Source organism: Protopterus annectens, chromosome 9.part0 (assembly GCF_019279795.1).
Source record: "Protopterus annectens isolate FY-2018-M chromosome 9.part0, PAN1.0, whole genome shotgun sequence".
In the NCBI taxonomy this organism is placed as follows: Eukaryota; Metazoa; Chordata; order Ceratodontiformes; family Protopteridae; genus Protopterus; species Protopterus annectens.
Window position 1 is genome coordinate 1,953,577,305 of NC_056743.1, and position 17,579 is coordinate 1,953,594,883.

At 40.7% G+C, this 17,579-nt stretch overlaps 1 protein-coding gene across 1 annotated transcript in view; it reads right to left on the bottom strand.

Moving 5' to 3' along the window:
• Positions 1–1,170: 1,170 nt before the first annotated feature.
• Positions 1,171–17,579, bottom strand: part of LOC122812350 (beta-1,3-galactosyltransferase 2-like) — a 306,603-nt gene continuing 290,194 nt past the window's right edge. The window contains exon 2 of the mRNA XM_044084769.1: positions 1,171–2,840. Within this exon, the coding sequence (XP_043940704.1) occupies positions 1,747–2,775 (1,029 nt within the window). The 5' untranslated portion in view covers positions 2,776–2,840 and the 3' untranslated portion in view covers positions 1,171–1,746. The remainder of the gene's footprint in view (positions 2,841–17,579) is intronic.

Genomic DNA, 17,579 nt, shown 5'->3' on the forward strand with positions numbered 1-17,579 from the left:
ACACTTACTAATTTTTACCATGGTTTTCTTTCTTCTGTTATACAGCCTATTGATTTTGTAATCCCAGCAGGATGGCTTGTATTTTTTTAAGTTAGTTCTGTACTTCTTCCTGGTGAGCACAACTGCCTCTATGCATCTGTTAAGATGCATGTTTAGGGCTTCTGTGAAGAGTTCCGTGTAGGCAGCAGTTTCCGCAGGGTTTATGGGGGCTTGAAATTTTGCCATGTTATTAGCTGGGGTTCCAGGTGTTATTTTTACATCATAGGAGATCATTTTGTGGTCTAACCTTACCAGAGAAGACATCACATTAGGGGGTGTGCAGCACTCTCCCATATTAGTGATGACCAGATCAAGTGTGTTTGCATCCCTGGTGGGTATATTGACAGTTTGGCCCAGGGGGTTGTTTTTAAAAAATCCATGAATTTCTGTGCCTGTGTATTTGATTTCCATTTAATAGTGGGGTAATTAGTCTCCTATTAATATGGTATTGGGTTGGATGGTGATTGTTTCCAATAAGTGTAAATATATGGCATGGGATTCCTGGGTCATAGAAGGGGATCTATAGCTTGCAAGGAAGTGGTATGGGATTTTGCCTATAGTGATTTGAATGTGGAGAAGCTCAAGTGCATTGTCTTGTTTGACCAGCATGGTGGTATATTTATTTTTTTATATAAATCGAGACTCCTCCGCCTTTAGTCCCTGTCTGTGTAGTAGCTAATCTAAATGTGTGGAAGGCATTATAACCTTACACTGTCAGTGTACTCTCAGTGTATTTAAACCATGTCTCAGTGACCGCACAGACATCAGCAATCTCTAGGGTGAGGACAGCTTACAGGGAGTGGAATTTTTTGTTTAGACTCCTAGCAATGAGCAGTAACACCTTTAGATTTTCTTAGTTTTGATCTGCTATGTCAGAAGTACTTTCAGTCTGGCATTGCCTAAAAAAAAAGGCGCTGATGCTGAGGACAGTGTTTTAGCTAATACTTGAAAGCCTAGAGGGGAGAGGTGCAGAACATTCCTGGCAAAGCAATGTGGTCTGTTAACCATCTCCTTCCATGCTGACAAATATTGCACCCCTCTGGAATGACACCAGAAACTAAACCAGTTATTAAAATCATTCATCTTCTGTTCATATTGTCGCATCATCCTTGGAGAAGGTAAAATGCTGCTCATTGCTAGGGTCATACCAGCCTGGGACACATATTCTGAGAGCTCCATGATGTCTCTATTCATATAGTCTACAGTGGTACATCTCAGCTCATTTACACCCACATGGATTATGACTGAGTCATGCAGGTACTTGTGAATGACAACTTGAGTGGCTAGACCCTCTCATGTCATGTAACGAATGGATGGGTGGTAGGTTTCTGCAGTGACCATGAAGAAAGGGAAGAGATGAACAGATGGCCGCAAAGAAATTGTGGTGGACGATACACAGAACCATAGTTATATTATTTGCAATACATGTTCCATGGTGTAGTTTGTTACTTGTCAACATGAATCAATGTATTATTGTTACCATGGTTTCTGAAATGAAGTCTTAAAGGTGCTGCTAATGAACTCATTTGATCTGGAAAAATACGTACTTTCTGATATTTAATTACAGTTAATGCTAGCTAAAGTATCAGCCTCATATAGTACCATAATACATAATCTTCACATTTATGGTTGATTAAACAACTGTTACACTTTTTAGTGGAACAGTCTCTACTACTGTCTAAGAAACTCTTTTTTGTGGAGTTTAGCTTATGTAACTTTGGTAGCAGAACATGTGTGTCTAGATAACATAAAATGTGTCCATATTTGCTTAAGTTCATCCAGAGCAATATGGTGGACAGTGATCAGGCCTGCATAGCGACACACCTCATATTCGATCTTTTCCCCGTTAAACAGGGAAGCTGGAGATTCTGTGACAGAAAGTCCTAACTTTTGCAGACAAATCCCAACAAAAACATCTTCCATATTGATTGGTGTGATAACTTGGGCTGCATCATATATCTTCTTGGCCATATCTGCTGAAAATACATACCCGGGCCCACCACAGTAGGGAGGAAAGATGTCTGCAGGATAAAGTTTAAAAGGCACATAATATTTACTGTTTGGACCTCGGAATGGTGCTGCATTTTTCACTATATAACCAGTTAAATAGTCTTCTTTCCTTGGTGTTCCAGGGCTGAGGAATTTGACTAAGTATTCTGTATTTAGGAACATGTCCGTGTCAATCTTCATGATATAAGAAGCATTTGGACAAAATGTGCTTACCCACTGGAGTCCCATCATTGTTTTGATGGTCAAGTTGTTGTAGGTGTCCATAAAATCCTGTTGAATGATGTCATGAAATGTTATGCTTTCCTCCTTAAGTGAGCTTTGAAGTTCACCTGTGTACTCTTTTGACATGCCTAATAAAAACAGCCTCACGATGGAGACACCTGGCACCAGACTCTCGTTGCCCCACGTCTCTCTAATTGCCTTCCTTTCAGCAAACTGTTTTGCTTGTGTTGGAACCAGCAGAACCAGAAATGGGGCTGTGGGCTTGCATTTACTTGGCTCATTGAGAATAAATCTGTAGTTAAAGGGATAAACGATGTCAAAGATGTATGTGATAACTGGAGACATTGTAGTTAGCTGTTCACGTGTAATGGTCTTTTTATTTGGACTAAATATCAAGCCAAATTCACGCTGTTGATATTTGCCATTAAGTGAAATTATCACTGATGTTAAGAATATCGTCATTAAAAGACATCCGTTGAAATAAAACACTTTCTGGCATTGCATTTTTATGTGCGTGCGCAGGCTTTTTATGTAAATGTGTACTTTTTCCAGACTTTTCTCATCTGCTCCTACAGCAAAAAAAATAAATAAATAAAATAAACAAGAATAAAAAAATTATTTAAGAAAGCTACAAGTATCTTATTGTTATTTTGTAATATTTGCAACATCTGGACTATTTGTATAGATATGATAGTTGCTTCTTCAGTTATTTGCCCCCCCCCCCCGGAAAAAAAAAAAAAGACTGAAGAGAATTTTCCAAATGTGTTTTGGAAGAAAAATACACCATTAAGTGTGACAGTTGTCAAATAACAGTTTAAACCTTTTGGACAGTTTTATTGAACTATACATTTATGGACTTGCTATGAAAAATTACCTCACTGAGTGATGACAAACAAAGTCACTCTCACAACATATAAAAAATGTCACAAGAGGGTCTCAAAACACAGAAATTCTTTTTTTTTTTCCTAGGTATTCCCTGAAGTTGGGGCAAGCTACCTCCCCCTCCCCAAAATCTCTCTATATATACCAATTCTACGGTTGCACTATACCAGAGAAAAGGGAAAAAAGTTAAAATGAAATGCAGAAAACTTACCTTCTGCCTTTTCTCAAAGTGTAACACAACAGTCAGTGTGTTACCAAGTTTCTGCTGATGTTCCCTTAGCTCGACACATAGTAACAATGATTCTCCTGCTGTGATGTCCTCAGCATTGCTGTAGGATTCAACCAACAGTATGTATACACTTACACATGTTTCTGGATGTTCCAGTATGATTTGTCAAGTTAGAGTTGTACTAAGGTACAGCTGGACAAAAGCAACTGATTGCAGGTTTGTCTTAATGAAAACCCATTAAAAAGCATTTTTTTGCATGTCTTATTATTGACAAAATAGGAAGGGTTTATACCCTTGCCCCACTGTTGTGTGACCTTGGAACTGGGGTATATATAATTAGCAAGAGGTGTGTGTGTGTGGGGGGGGTGTAGGTGGGCTTTCTCAACTGCATAAACATTGGTTTTGAATGAGATTAGATTTTGTCAATATTTTGTTTATAGAAAGTAAATTGAAGGTCAGTGTGACACCCATGCCCTGGCCTAGCAGTCAAGGAGCCTCAATCCTCACCACTAACACCAGAGAGGGCGTCTCATATGAGAGGAAAGGATAACAAATACACGTAGTAAAATGCAATTTCCCTTAAGATCACACAGAGATCACAGATAGTCTGGGGCTGGTCACTCCCCTGCTCCCCGGGTCCCCAATAAGACTCCCCACTGGCACAGCTATAGGGTCCAGATCTCAGCCTAGCTGGGCAAGCTAAAATCTCCAGCACCCTCTCTGTCCAACCAGTGCTTTGTGTCCCTGCCCAAGTAGCTGACACACACACTTTGAGATAAGAGTTTACACAACCACACAGACAGTTCTGGGGAAGGCTGGCACATGTTCTCCAGCTGTGCCCCTTTCTCCCAGACTATATGGTAGTAATTACTGCCACCACCCAGCTAATATTTATCAGCTAGTCAAAGGCCTTTAAAATGGTGTTCAATTATTACTGTGCAATATTATTATCCAATTGGTAGTATAGCCCAGGGCTAAAGCTATAGGAGTGGCTTTGTACAGTTTTACCAAAGGCATGCAAGTACTCTAAAGAGCTTAAATTATCTCTACATAAACCAGCCACAGTTAAAAGGTTTTAAAATATTTAATAATAAATAATTAAAACCACAAGACAATACTTTCTACTACACAGTGCTAGTCAAAAGAGTTCAGAGATCACACAGAAATACTTAAAATAAATCAGTAGTACAGTTTTGACATCATAGAAAAACAATTAGTCTAAACTTTCTAATTCCTAGCTACTTCTAAAAGAAAACACACTTCTAAAATAACTTACTTACATAGAGCAACAGGCAGTGCTGTGAGTTGGATAGTCAGACAGAAATACTTAATAATCTCTGGTTCTCACTGTTTAAATTGCTATTGCAGTTCTGATAAACATTACATCATCTTTTACACCTTCGCGGTGTTCCCAGGCTCACAGAAACTGCATTCACATTCTTTTACACTTAGCGCAATAAAGGACATTCCACATGTAAATTCTGGTCATTAACTTTAACCTTAAAACAACAGACAGGAAGCCTTCATCTAGCCAGAATGGAGCCAACTTGTAAACATGAATGGCAGTCATGAAATAATTTTAATTTCAAAGGATCAACAAGAAATGCTTGACTTAGCTTTCTTTACAGCAGATGGCAATGTTGCCACATTGTTTTAAGTTCAACATTCATATTTACAAATGATAGAATTATTTGCACAATTCTATCTGGCTAGGCTAGCAGTCTTCACCCATCTCTACCAGTCTTCACAGTCAGCATCATCAGAACTGGCAGCATTAGATTCATCCTGTCTGTGGCTAAACCAATATTTTAAATTTAGTATCCTATAGATGATCTTTTCACCATTTGTGATTGTGGTACAAATATACTAAGCACAAAAGACCTTTATTTAATAAATCAGTTTGAATATTATCTAAAACCATTACTAACAAGATTCTCAGTCCCTTTAGAATCTTCATTTATTTGTGTTGTTGCAGTAAAGCTTGACATTCTTTGAGCATATTGTTAATCTGGTTGATGTTTACACCCCCCCCCCAAAAAAAAAATTGTATCTAAATGAATGCTGGGAGGACCCACTCAAAGAATTTCAAGATTTTTTATTACTAATAAATATGTTGGGACAAAGATTTATTTCTTTTGTGGTAGGGTTTTTTGTGTTACAAGTTTTGTAAAAGCGTAGGATACCTTTTAGGCTAGGTAGCGGATTGGTCATTTAAGACCTTGTAGGATACACAGTAGGTACTCCACAGGAGTCTGCGTGAAATGGGAAAAAAAGGCAATAGAGTTTAAGGCGTTTAGCATAGTTCATGGCACCAAGGCTCTTCATTTTCTTATTGAAGATTTGTTGGATTTTTTTCAAGTTGGGTCATTTATGTGGACAGGCATATGCTGAAGACGTCATTGTATTCTATTATGGGCCTAACTAGGGAAGAGTAAAGAGGGGTGGTAACATCCTTAGACCTCGATGATATACCTTTGACAATCAGCTGGGTCAGGTAGAAAGATTTGCTAATGACTGTAGACACATGGTGATGGAAGGAGAATTCTTTCACCACAAAAGTGCCAAAGCTTCTAAAAATGTATTGATTTTAAGGTGAGTGTCGTTTAAGTAGTGAGTGCATGGGTGTTCATGTCTACCAAACACTAGGATACTACACTTTTTAGCTGTTATATTTGTAGCATAGTTCTGGCACTATTTCTTTGTATATGTCAGTTCTGCTTGTAGGATCTGGGAGTCATCTGTAAAGTTGATAATAGCTCCAAGTTTGCAGGCATCTGCAGATTTAGTCAGCCAAAAACTCCTGACATCAACTTTGACATTAGACAAGTAAATAGCAAATAGGAAAGGCTTACACCAATAATGAGCCTTTTAGAGGAGAGTGTACCACCAGGACTAACTTGTTGGGTTCTGTCTGTTAGACAGTTTACTATCCAGTGGGTTACATAGTGCTTTACATTTAGTTTGATTCATTTGTAAATAATTCCTGAGTGTGGAGTGGTGAGATCAGGGTATGTTGTATGCACCGACCTTTTCTCATTCAATGCCCCAGTAACTCTTTTATTAAAGAAATACACGAGTTTAAGCAGGTAGAATCTTCTCTTCACAAATCTGCACTGGTTTGGGATAAGGGATTATATGCTGCCAATTTTTATGTCAATGACATTCATCATAATCTATTCCATTGTTCTACAGAGAAACTTTGTAAGGCTCATAGGCCTTTATTTGCCGTGGTCAGTGGTGGGGCCACTCTTTTGTAGGGTGGTGGCCATTGCTGTCCTCACTCTGGCACAAATCTATTTGAGAGACTGAATTTCAACAGATTTCGGAGTGAGTGGGTCAGTAAGAGAATGCTTCATTTTGACAAGGGGGCACTCTGGAATATTGTCAAGTCCCACCCAGCTAGTGTTTTTGATCTCTGAGACAGCTTTAGGTCTCACTCATCTTGGTGCAGACCTAATGTTATGTGGGGTAAAGCTACATGGATGGAGGGAGATTTGGATTAACTTTATCTGCTAAACTAATGTGTTGTGATGTGAGTGTTGTTATCTATAATGTTGGTGCAGTGCTTCTGAGGTTTCTGACCTATTTGAAAATAAAGTTAGTGCCATCGTTGATAGAGATGGCAAAATTGAGATGTTTAGTCTTGGTAGGTTTCAGTTTGTAAAACTCTTGCTTTAATTTCCTTAAGTTTAGTTTTGCAGCCTGGGGTATTCGGTTTGTTCCTAAGGGTAAGATTGTTTTTTTCTTTTGTTACATAGCTTGTTTTTATGAGGGTTTCAAAATCTGGGGTTTGTTCTTCAATTTGGCATTGTATTTGTGTCAGATTAGGACCGGTCTAAATATAGATACTGAGGTGAAATTAGAAACTGTCTGCAAATGCAGTATTGTTTGACTACTAGCCCTTGAAGGGAGGGTGCTTAAACCATTTGAGTTCATCAGCTACGTACAATTAGTTTAGGCCCAGTAAATGTTGGCCCCTGGTAGGAGAATGCACTATCTGGTCTAAAGAGATTGTAGTGAAGAATACTTGGAAGGATTATTTATATTTATTTGTAGCAATGTAAGTCTTCCAATGTTTAGTTGGATAGTTAAAATCGTTAAGAATAACAACATTTAGTTCAATGGTGAGGGATGCAAGCTTGGTTAGAGATTCTTCATGTGTTGTGGGTGACATAGAAGGCATTCTGTATTTGGCCAGGAAATGTAATCAATCTTTTTTGATGGTTACCAGGATGTGGAAGAGTTCAGGGTCATTTTGTTGATGTGTTGGAGCTGAAGTGGAATATGGACATGTCACCACTGGTACAAAGGCATTCTCGACAGAGTGTCTGAACAAACAGTATGCATTGTATATTGGTAGGGAAGGTTTTTTTATCACTGCAATGGAACCATTTTCAGTGATGATGATGATGATGCAGAGTTTGACATTTTTCAGGGTCATTAGGACCTCTGGGGGGAGTAATTTCTTGTCCTGATATATTCTAAGTTGATAGATGGAGCAGATTGACATTGTTTGAAAAAGGCAGTATGGGGAAGGAGGAAGTCTTGGCCAATTTATGAAAACAGTGAGGATAGAGGTGCATACCTTCCTTTTTGAAGCAGGAAGGACTGGTTATCATCCCATTCCAGGCAGATGCACATTGGTTCCCGCCCTTGGAATGACAATGAATCAATTGCCAAGGTCCACCAGATTTTATTTTTATTGTAGCATCATTTTCAGCAAAGGTAAAATATTGCTGAAGGTTAGTTGCATAATGGCCTGAGATGTATACTTGGAGACTTCCAACATTCATCTCCTCATATAATCCAAGGATGTGTATCTCAAGTTATTCACACCTACATGAGCAACAACAATGCTGTATGTGTATCTGGAGTGATGAGACTTCAGTGCGCTAGTAATGTGCTGTATCCTGGCACCTTCAAAGCAACGTGTGTCACCCCTTCCTTGCTCTGCCTGGTGAGTGGTGCATGTGTGTGCCTCATTGAGGAGTCATTTATGACTAGGACATTTCCACAAGCAATTACTGGTCCAAGGCACCTGGCTGGCTAAAGTGTGTCAGCATGGTGACACCTCTTTGCAGTGTATACGTGGGTTTGCTATTTGTGCAGCTGGTAAGATTGTCTGTGTGCTGTAGTCTTGTGTGTCTTTTGTGTACTTTTCTTAAGTATACTGGTGCAACATGGTTATGGTGCTTTCAACCTAGTGGGTGCTAACAATATATTTTGATGGGAGACTATCCTCCAGATTTAGTAAGTATTTGCACATCTCAGTTGTGTTGGGTCAGTTCCCAAATAAATAAATGTAACACTACATGGGGAGAACCAGAAAATGATGATCTGAACTTCAAATCCATTCTAAAGGCTATGACTTATAGATAGGTATCAGTAATTAAAATGACATTTTATAAGATTTCTTACATGCCTTGGCACTTTCCCGTACTGGATCACTTACATGGTTAAAAAGCATGGAACACATTTGGCAACTTTATATTAGTAGTCAAGTCACCCAGGATAGGTCAGAGCAGAACAAGGTCAAAAGGTCAAAAAAACAGAGAGCTAGGGTTCCTAGCTGCCTTCATGGTCAGCAGATTCTGGGCCTTTAAAGGTTTACCCCTAACCTAAGATATCAATTAAGGAACACAGTTTTTCAGAGCTGCCTCTGTTGTGGCCTTGCCATACTATCTGAGCAGACTTCTCCTAGGAATGATCACATCACATTTTGTGAAAGTGAGTATGGCTAACAAGAGAGAGGAGATTGAGGGGCGCATTCCTGCTGTAGTTTGTTTGTGTTTGTGTCTTTCGGCTTTTCCCGGTTAGGGGTCGCCACAGCAGAACTCCGGTCCGCTAATGATTGGCAGTTGATTTTTGCGTACCGGCTTGCCAGGCCTGACGCACAACCTTCAACGAAGGTACACCCATTCACGCATGTCTCCACGCAGAAGACGCTCTAGCTGAGAATCGAACCGTACAGCATCTTACTGTGAGGTGACAACGCTACCGCAGAACCACCACCACGGTAAACATTCCTGCTGTAGTGAGTCATGAAATATGGGGGAATAGCTCAAAACTGATGGTAAAGCTTCCAGCTGGATGTGGTGGATAAACAAAGAAATCAAGTGCTCTGGGGATATTCAGTTTCCTGAACAGTTTGTAATGAGGTATTTCAATTAACTCTAGGAACATCTGGGTTGGCTAGCTTGTGTAAGGAACACTAGGAACTGGAGAATGCCATATTTTGACAGATGTATGACAAGTAGTCAACATACAGAATGACACACACACACACACACACACACACACACACACACACACACACACACACACGCACACACACACACACACGCACACACGCACACACGCACGCACATGCACACACACGCATACACACACACATACACATCCACACAAACACACGCATACACACACGCATACACACGCACACACACACAAACACATGCATACACACGCACACACACACACACGCATACACACACACACACACACATGCACACACACACATGCATACACACACACACATGCATACACACACACACAAACACATGCATACACGCACACACACACACACACATGCACGCAGACGCACACACGCATAGACACTCACATGCACACACACACACACGCACGCACACGCACACACACAAAGACACACACACACACACACACACACACAAAGACGCGCATACACACACAAACACACGCATACGCACACACATACACACACACGCACACACACATACACACAACACACATACACATACACACACCCACACATACATACATACACATGCATACACACATGGTCACTCAAATGTACATTATGTAGGTATTTTGTGCATACATGGGTCTGCAGTATTTTATATACCCAGATTTATGTGACCTGATGTGCTCAAAATACTTTTTGCAATTACATCTGTAAGATGTAAACAAAGGAACAGTGCAAAACATCACAGGAACAACACCAGCTGCATCTGATTTGCTTTTTAAAGTTTGGAGTAAATAAAAAGGAAAAGAAAGACTAGTGAGTGAGAACTGCTACTTCTGCTACCAGATTTTACTGGCATTTGTTCTATTGCTGAAGGTCATGTTAAAATAAAATACATCTACTAAACCAGTTCTTTGTTAGACCAGGTATGTACCTCCATATACATATTGCAGTTCAAATCTCTTGCTGGTCAAATTATTTTTGGTGAAAAAATCATGTATATTGTTAGTGTTAAAAAGATTTCGCACTATATTAGGTCTCATCTTAATTAGTGAGTCTTCTATGCATTCAGTTATAGGTTCATAGGTTCATAGGTTTATACTAGGCTATCTGGCTAAGGCATTTATTATACCTAAGTTTTTTGTGGCTTACCCACCCTTTGTTAAAAAAAAACTGTACTAAGTGTTTGTTGTGCCTCTGTCCCAGCAGTCCAGAGAGATGATTCCCAGGAATTGACCCTCTATTCCACCATCCACTGGTCAATTTCTCTTGAACAGAGCCCCAGCTGCTCTGCCTCACTGGACATGGACTTTATTCCCACAGCATGGGAGTCTCTGGGTGACAAATCTATCCCCTCCAGCATGTCCTATTATATCCGTGCTAAGGTTTAGAGTCGCTTGCTCTAGTGGATCTGGATTGATGGATTTTTGAGCTGGAGCATGTCCATTAATTCCGGGTTGGACATGGCCTTGTATCAGGAGGCACAGGTCACCTCTATGAGGCAGGCGGTAGACTGGATGGAGTCTCTGGAGTTGGGTCAGTCTCAGAGCATATTACCTTTCCCTTTATCCTTTTGAGGAACTTTTTTGGGTCTTCTCCATGCTGGCAGTCGTGTGGGTGAGATACCGAATGGGGCATTGTACTCGATCATTGGTCTGATAAGTGAAGAGTACAGGGGAACAATGACCTCACTTGATCTGGATGTGAATCCCTTCATGATCAGGTGGGCAATGTAGAAGGTCTTTCTAACCACTTTAGCAATGTGAGTGTCAAAAGAAAGGCCACTGTCAACCTGGGTCCCCAGGTCCCTGATAACCTCTTCTGTGCTTAATGGATTGCCACCTATATGGTAGCTTGGGGTTACCTTGTTTTTCTCGAAGGGTATGACTATGACTATACATTTTTTGGCATTTAACTTCAGGCCATGGCTCTGGCACCAATTATCAGTTTCCGTGAGACCCCTCTGAGGGATATCTGTGTCCGATGTACTTTCCACTATGGCGCCCAGTTTGCAGTCATCTGCAAACTTTGTCAGCCATAGTCCTCCTATGTTTGCCTGTACTTCTGAGAAGTAGATGCCGAACAACAGGGGGCCAAGGACTGAGCCCTGTGGGACCCCACTTGTGACCGGCTTGGAGTCTTACATGGCGCCAGCAACTCTAACCCTGTGGGTTCTGTCCTTTAGCCAGTTTGCAACCCATCTTGTGACATATGGGTTTACATTTAAGCTGGTAAGTTTCTCTATAATACCCGAGTGGGGTATTGTGTCGAAGCTTTTGCAAGGTCAAGGTAGGCTGTATGGACTGCCTTTCCCTCATCAATGGCCTTGGTGACTGTTTCGAAGAAGTCGACCAAATTCAAAAGGCATGATCTGCCCTTGACAAAGCCAAACTGGGTCGGGTCCAATGTCTGCAAGTCCCCTATGTCTTTGTTTATGAGTTCCATTATGATCCTCTCCATAGCTTTGCAGACCAGGCTTGTTAAGCTTATGGGGTGGTAATTTCCAGGGTCCATAGAGGTACCGCCTTTGTGGAGTGGGACCACAGTTGCCGTACGCCACTCCTTGGGCACGTATCCTGTGGTAAGGCTAAGATTAAACAGTTGCCTTATATGCGGGTTTAGTTCCTCGTTGAGTTCATGTAGCACACAGCCGGGGACACCATCCAGTCCCATTGATGCTGTGTTTTTAGCTTTAGAGAGAGCAGCTTTCACCTGTGCATTAGAGATGTCTGGGAGGCTACACTCCGCTGGGATAATTATCTCTCCTTTTAGGGGGGAGAAGGGGGTGAAGTTTGCACTGAACCTGTCTGCCAGTATGTTGGCAATGTCTGTGGGTTCAGTGATTTTTGTATCATTTTGGACTAATTCTGCGCATATCTGGGAGTTTCCACCCAGGTTTCTAACATAGCTGAAGAAGGCCTTATGATTGTCTTTTGAATCTATTGCAATTTTTCTCCCAAAGTTGGCCTTGGATGATTTTATGAGTGCTCGTATTTTTTTACTAATAATGATCAAGGGTGTCTTCTCTTTTATGGATTTTGCTCTATCATGTAACAGCTTTTTCCTCTTATTGTAAAGTTTGTTCATGGCTGGGGTCCACCAGACTGGACGTTTGCCCTTGGTGGAAAGAGTCTTGGTTTTATTAGGGATTGCCTGATCCATGCAGTCCTGGAGGTGTGCGTAGAAGGCATTTGTAAGGGCTTCCGCAGCTTGGGTTGTGGTTTCCACTGGCTCGGGGGCCTTGAAGGATACCACACCAGTCTTGAGTAGTGTGAAGTTTGCTTTAGAGAAGTTCTTCACTGTGGTCTTTTTGTTTGGGGTGGGGGCGGATGTGGATTTCCAGTGAGATAAGTTTGTGATCTGATCTCACCAATGAGGGATATACTTCGGTGTGGAGCATTTTGTCCCCATGTTTGTGATGATGAGATCTAGTATATTTTCTCCTCTTGTGGGAATGGTGACTAGTTGTTCCATGGCATTTGAATTTATGAACTCCAGGAACCTTTGGGCTAGAAAGTTGGGGCTTGAGTAATGTTCCCAGTCTATATTCGGGTAGTTGAAGTCACCCAATATAATGGTGTTTGGAGATACATTTATACCCTCCAGTGTCTTCAGGAAGGCTGTGTGGGGTTCCTGAGTTTGAGAGGGTGGCCTGTAGCATGCTACAAATTGTAGAGCAGTTTTGCCTATGGTTAATTGCACCTGGATGGTTTCCGATGCTTCGTGCGTTGCCACCAACCTGGAGGTGTGGGTATACTTGATGAATATGGATACACCCCCTCCTTTTGTGGTGTGGTCTGGGTTTTGGGGCTGGAACGCATGATATGAGGTAAAACCTGATAGTGCCGGGGTGCTCTCAGGAGCCTTGAACCAGGTTTCAGTCACAGCACAGACATCGATGTTCTCCATACTGAGAAGGGCCTCGAGAGCGTGCATTTTGAGATTTAGACTTCTGGCATTGAGCAGCATTACCCTTAGTTTCTTCCCATTTTTGTTTTCTAGGGTGGTAGGTTTAGAATTTGAGCCTTGCCTAAAAGGCACTATGGGGTGGCAAGAGCCTTAGCCAATATCCGAATCCCAGGGGTGACAGGTGCAAGCCGTCCCTTGCGAAGCAGCGTGGCTTGTCAAGCATGTCATCCCAGGCAGACAGACACTGGATCTCCTTTGATTGACACCAGAAATTAAGCCAATTGTTAAAGCTGATCATCTTGTCTCTATGTTGTGGCATCATTCTTGGTGAAGGAAGGATACTGCTCAGGGTCAGGGTCATACCTGCCTGGGCTACATATTCAGAGAGCTCCTCTATGTCTCTTTTCATGTAGTCCAGGGAGGTACGTCTCAGGTCGTTCACACCAGCATGGACAATGACTGTGTCATATTTGTACTTGCTGTGGAGTGACCCGAGTGCTTGTGTTATGTGGCGGATTCTAGCGCCCGATAGGCAGCTTACTGTGACTCTCTCCTTGTTCAGTCTGGTGAGTGGGACGTCAGTGTGTCTGACTATGGAGTCACCTATGACAAGTATGTTTGGTGTTGTATTTGGCCTTAAGGGCTGTGACTGCTTTGCACACTGATTTTGTGGTTTATGTGTTGCCTGTGGTGTGTCATGAGGTGGCAGTTGCTTGGATGTCTGCTTTGGAGGCCTCTGCTGTTTAGGCAAATTTTTGCTCAGAGCCTCCGAGTATGACTTTGTGTGTTTATGTGTTTGATTCATTGTTGTGATAGCTTTATGTGAGACTGGTTTTGTGGTGTGTGTAGTTGCCTTCTCCTCCTGTCTGGTCTTGCCAGTCCTGAGTTGAGAGAGCTCAGCCTCCAGTTTGGCTAAATAGCTGCATCTCTCGCAAGTATTTGTGTTATGTGGGAGGAGGAGAGGGTTGTCAGTGTACATGAGGCAATTGTAACATTGCCTCAATATTCCCAAATTCAAAACACACACTTCCCTACTGCAGGATTCAAACCCCTATCTGACTATGTTATGACACTCAAGACGGACACATTAGCAGAGTGTGCTATTCGCATTATGACTGTTATATTCCTGTGCTGGAGAAATGCTTTATTAAGAGTTTGTTAGGAAGAAGATGGGGCTACTGAAATGGCCTGCATAAGTATTTTTCATATATTCTTTTTTAAATATTATTGTACTGTAATTTAAATCTTGCTCTTTTGAATTTGTGTCATTTTATTGGATTGGTTGTTAATGTTTTATGATATGTTATTATTGATACTTCCCCAGACTTTCTGTAATACTAGATATAGCCACAGGATGGCAGTACATTACATTTTCTTGCTGCAACTACACTGTTGGCCCAGAAATTAACTTAGAAATACATTACGTGTTTGGAATTTTATTTTGTAATTGTTTATTTTTTGCTCTTACAATAAGAGGTAGCTTGCTTTCCAAAGGTGTATGCTAAACGGCATACTTCTCTAAAGAAATGAAGTACCATGTATATGCAATAAGGGCTAACATATACGCTAAAGAAAGATATGGTTTGCATAACATTAAGCCCTCTTGTTTCAGATACTTCTCCCCACAGATTCTATCAGCTACAGAAAAGTTATTTATCCACATAGAGCTCAGCAAACTGAATGTGCCAGGTCTGAAAATAAAAAAGTCACCTGACCGGTATGACGCATTTCATTACACTGACCTGCTTATTCTGTGCTCACTTATATTTCAGAAAGTACATCTAATTTTCCCAAATCATGTGTTTTGGTAAGCATTAAGAAGGGAGATGGGGATGTGTCTATGTTTTTGGAAGTAATGTTTTATATCATTCTGTATAAGAACACTGTACTATTTTTTCTATTATTTAAGGATTATGACATAAACAGCAATTTATATTAAATAGAGATGGATCTCCTCTCGTGTGATCCTTTCTACATGCACATCTTTAATTGCAGATCTTAGTGCAGAGGTCTCTGCTGTGTCTGGCAGCATCATATTTACAACTTTAGCAGTGTGGCAATTACATAACTAATTTACAATTACTTAGGCTCTGCTAACCCTAATTAGAGCTGGAACCCTAAGTGAAGTAAGAGCTGCCTGCCCGTCCATGAGTCTTCTTCTGGCTTTTCCTGGTTAGGGGTTGCCACAGTGGATCATCTGTCTGCTCATGATTGACAGTGGAGTTTTATGGTGTTGAGTTGCCAGCCTGGTGCCCAACCTTCCACAGAAGGCACACACATGCACACACTCACACCTAGGGCCAATTTAGAGTGTCCAATCCACCTACTGCATGTCTTTGGGATGTGGGAGGAAACTGGAGCACCTGGTGGAAACCCACGTGACCACAGGGAGGACATGCAGACTCTGCACAGAAAGCACCCCAGCCAAGAATTGAACTGGAGAACCTCTTGCTGTGATGCAGCAATGCTAACTGCTGCACCACTGTGGCCACCCTCTGCACATCTGTGAGTATGCGTGTTTAACTACGGCTCACTGAATTGTCTTTAGTATTCAGAAGCAAGTTTTAAAACCAGTTTATGTATAAATGGGTGTGAAACTACCTTTTGTGAAGACTTTTTTTATACAAAAACAAAAGGTTGCTTCATGCCTTTAAACATGATCTTTAATGATATAAGATGTTTTTCATGCAACATGAACCACTTTGGCTTTCAAACATCCACTTATTTATTTGTCAGTGTGATTGTTTCTTTATTGGATTCAGTAAATCTTAGTCAAGCATAAGGTTTAGAAGATGTAGCTGTGAATGGTTTAAGGGAAAATACTGATTATGTAGTTTGGAAACTTGATACAGGAGCTGAAAAGTTTCACAGCATCTAAATGTGATCACAGCTTACAGGGTAAAAGTGATTTCATAGAAAATTCTAGTACTATAAACTCATTTCATTCAAAGGCATACGAATGTTTATTCAAACAGAAAATAACAAGCACTATTGAATTTTTAAACACATTTATTAAATTCACACTATTTTAATGACAATATGGCTCCACATACAATTACAGAAAAATAAAATAAAGCTTTGTAAACATTTTCATTAGTTTCTTGCATTAGACACATTTTCTTTTTAACAAGTATCTCTCAGTCCAATAATATGTAAATTGCTCTAGTCTTGCCTTTCCTTAAATCCCACTGCTCTTCTCATTTGTTTATTAATTGCTGTTTTGGCAGCCAATGACATCAAACTTAGCAAGGCCTTTACTATGTCTAGGGAATTCACATCTTACACTCCACTTCAAAAAAAGAATTTCCCTAATTATAAACATCTGCTTCCCCAACATTTCTGACAAAGAACTCTCTAGGGATTTTTTTAAAAATCTGTCAACTTATTACATTCCAAAAACAATACAATTACCTCCTTGTTTCCATCACACCTCCTGCAATTGCTGTCTACCAGAGGAAAAATTCTCTGAAGTCTGCTTGGGGTAGAAAAATACCTATGCAGACTCATCTGTACAAAATTGCTAAACCTTCTGGACTTTGCTGCATACCTGGGAGCCGTACAGATGTCCTCTCACTGTTCCTTTGTACATTGCCTTTCTTACTAATCTTTTATAACCCCTTCTGATCAATTATTGTTGTTATCATGCAATATTTTACACGACCAACTAATTATCCTTTTTAACAGCAGCTTCTGTTCTGCACTCAACTAAAAACTCTACCAGAACTGGTCTTTTGCCTAATACTCTTCTATTCCTTTATCTTTGCCTAATACTCTTCTATTCCTTTATCTTTGCCTAATACTCTTCTATTCCTTTTTCTTTGCCTATACTCTGATATCAATCCCTGTTAGGGAAGACAGTCTCTATCCTACAGTCCAAACTTCCGCTTGGCCACATCTGACTCTATTACCTTTCCCTCCTTAATTATTTGCTCCCAATATCTTGGTTCCTTTGCTAATTTTCTCCACTAATTCTAGCCCCTTCTTGCATATTTTCTACGTCTCTACTTACGATAATTCATATTGGTAAAGTCACATTTCCACCATTAGTAAGTTGTCTTAGCCCTT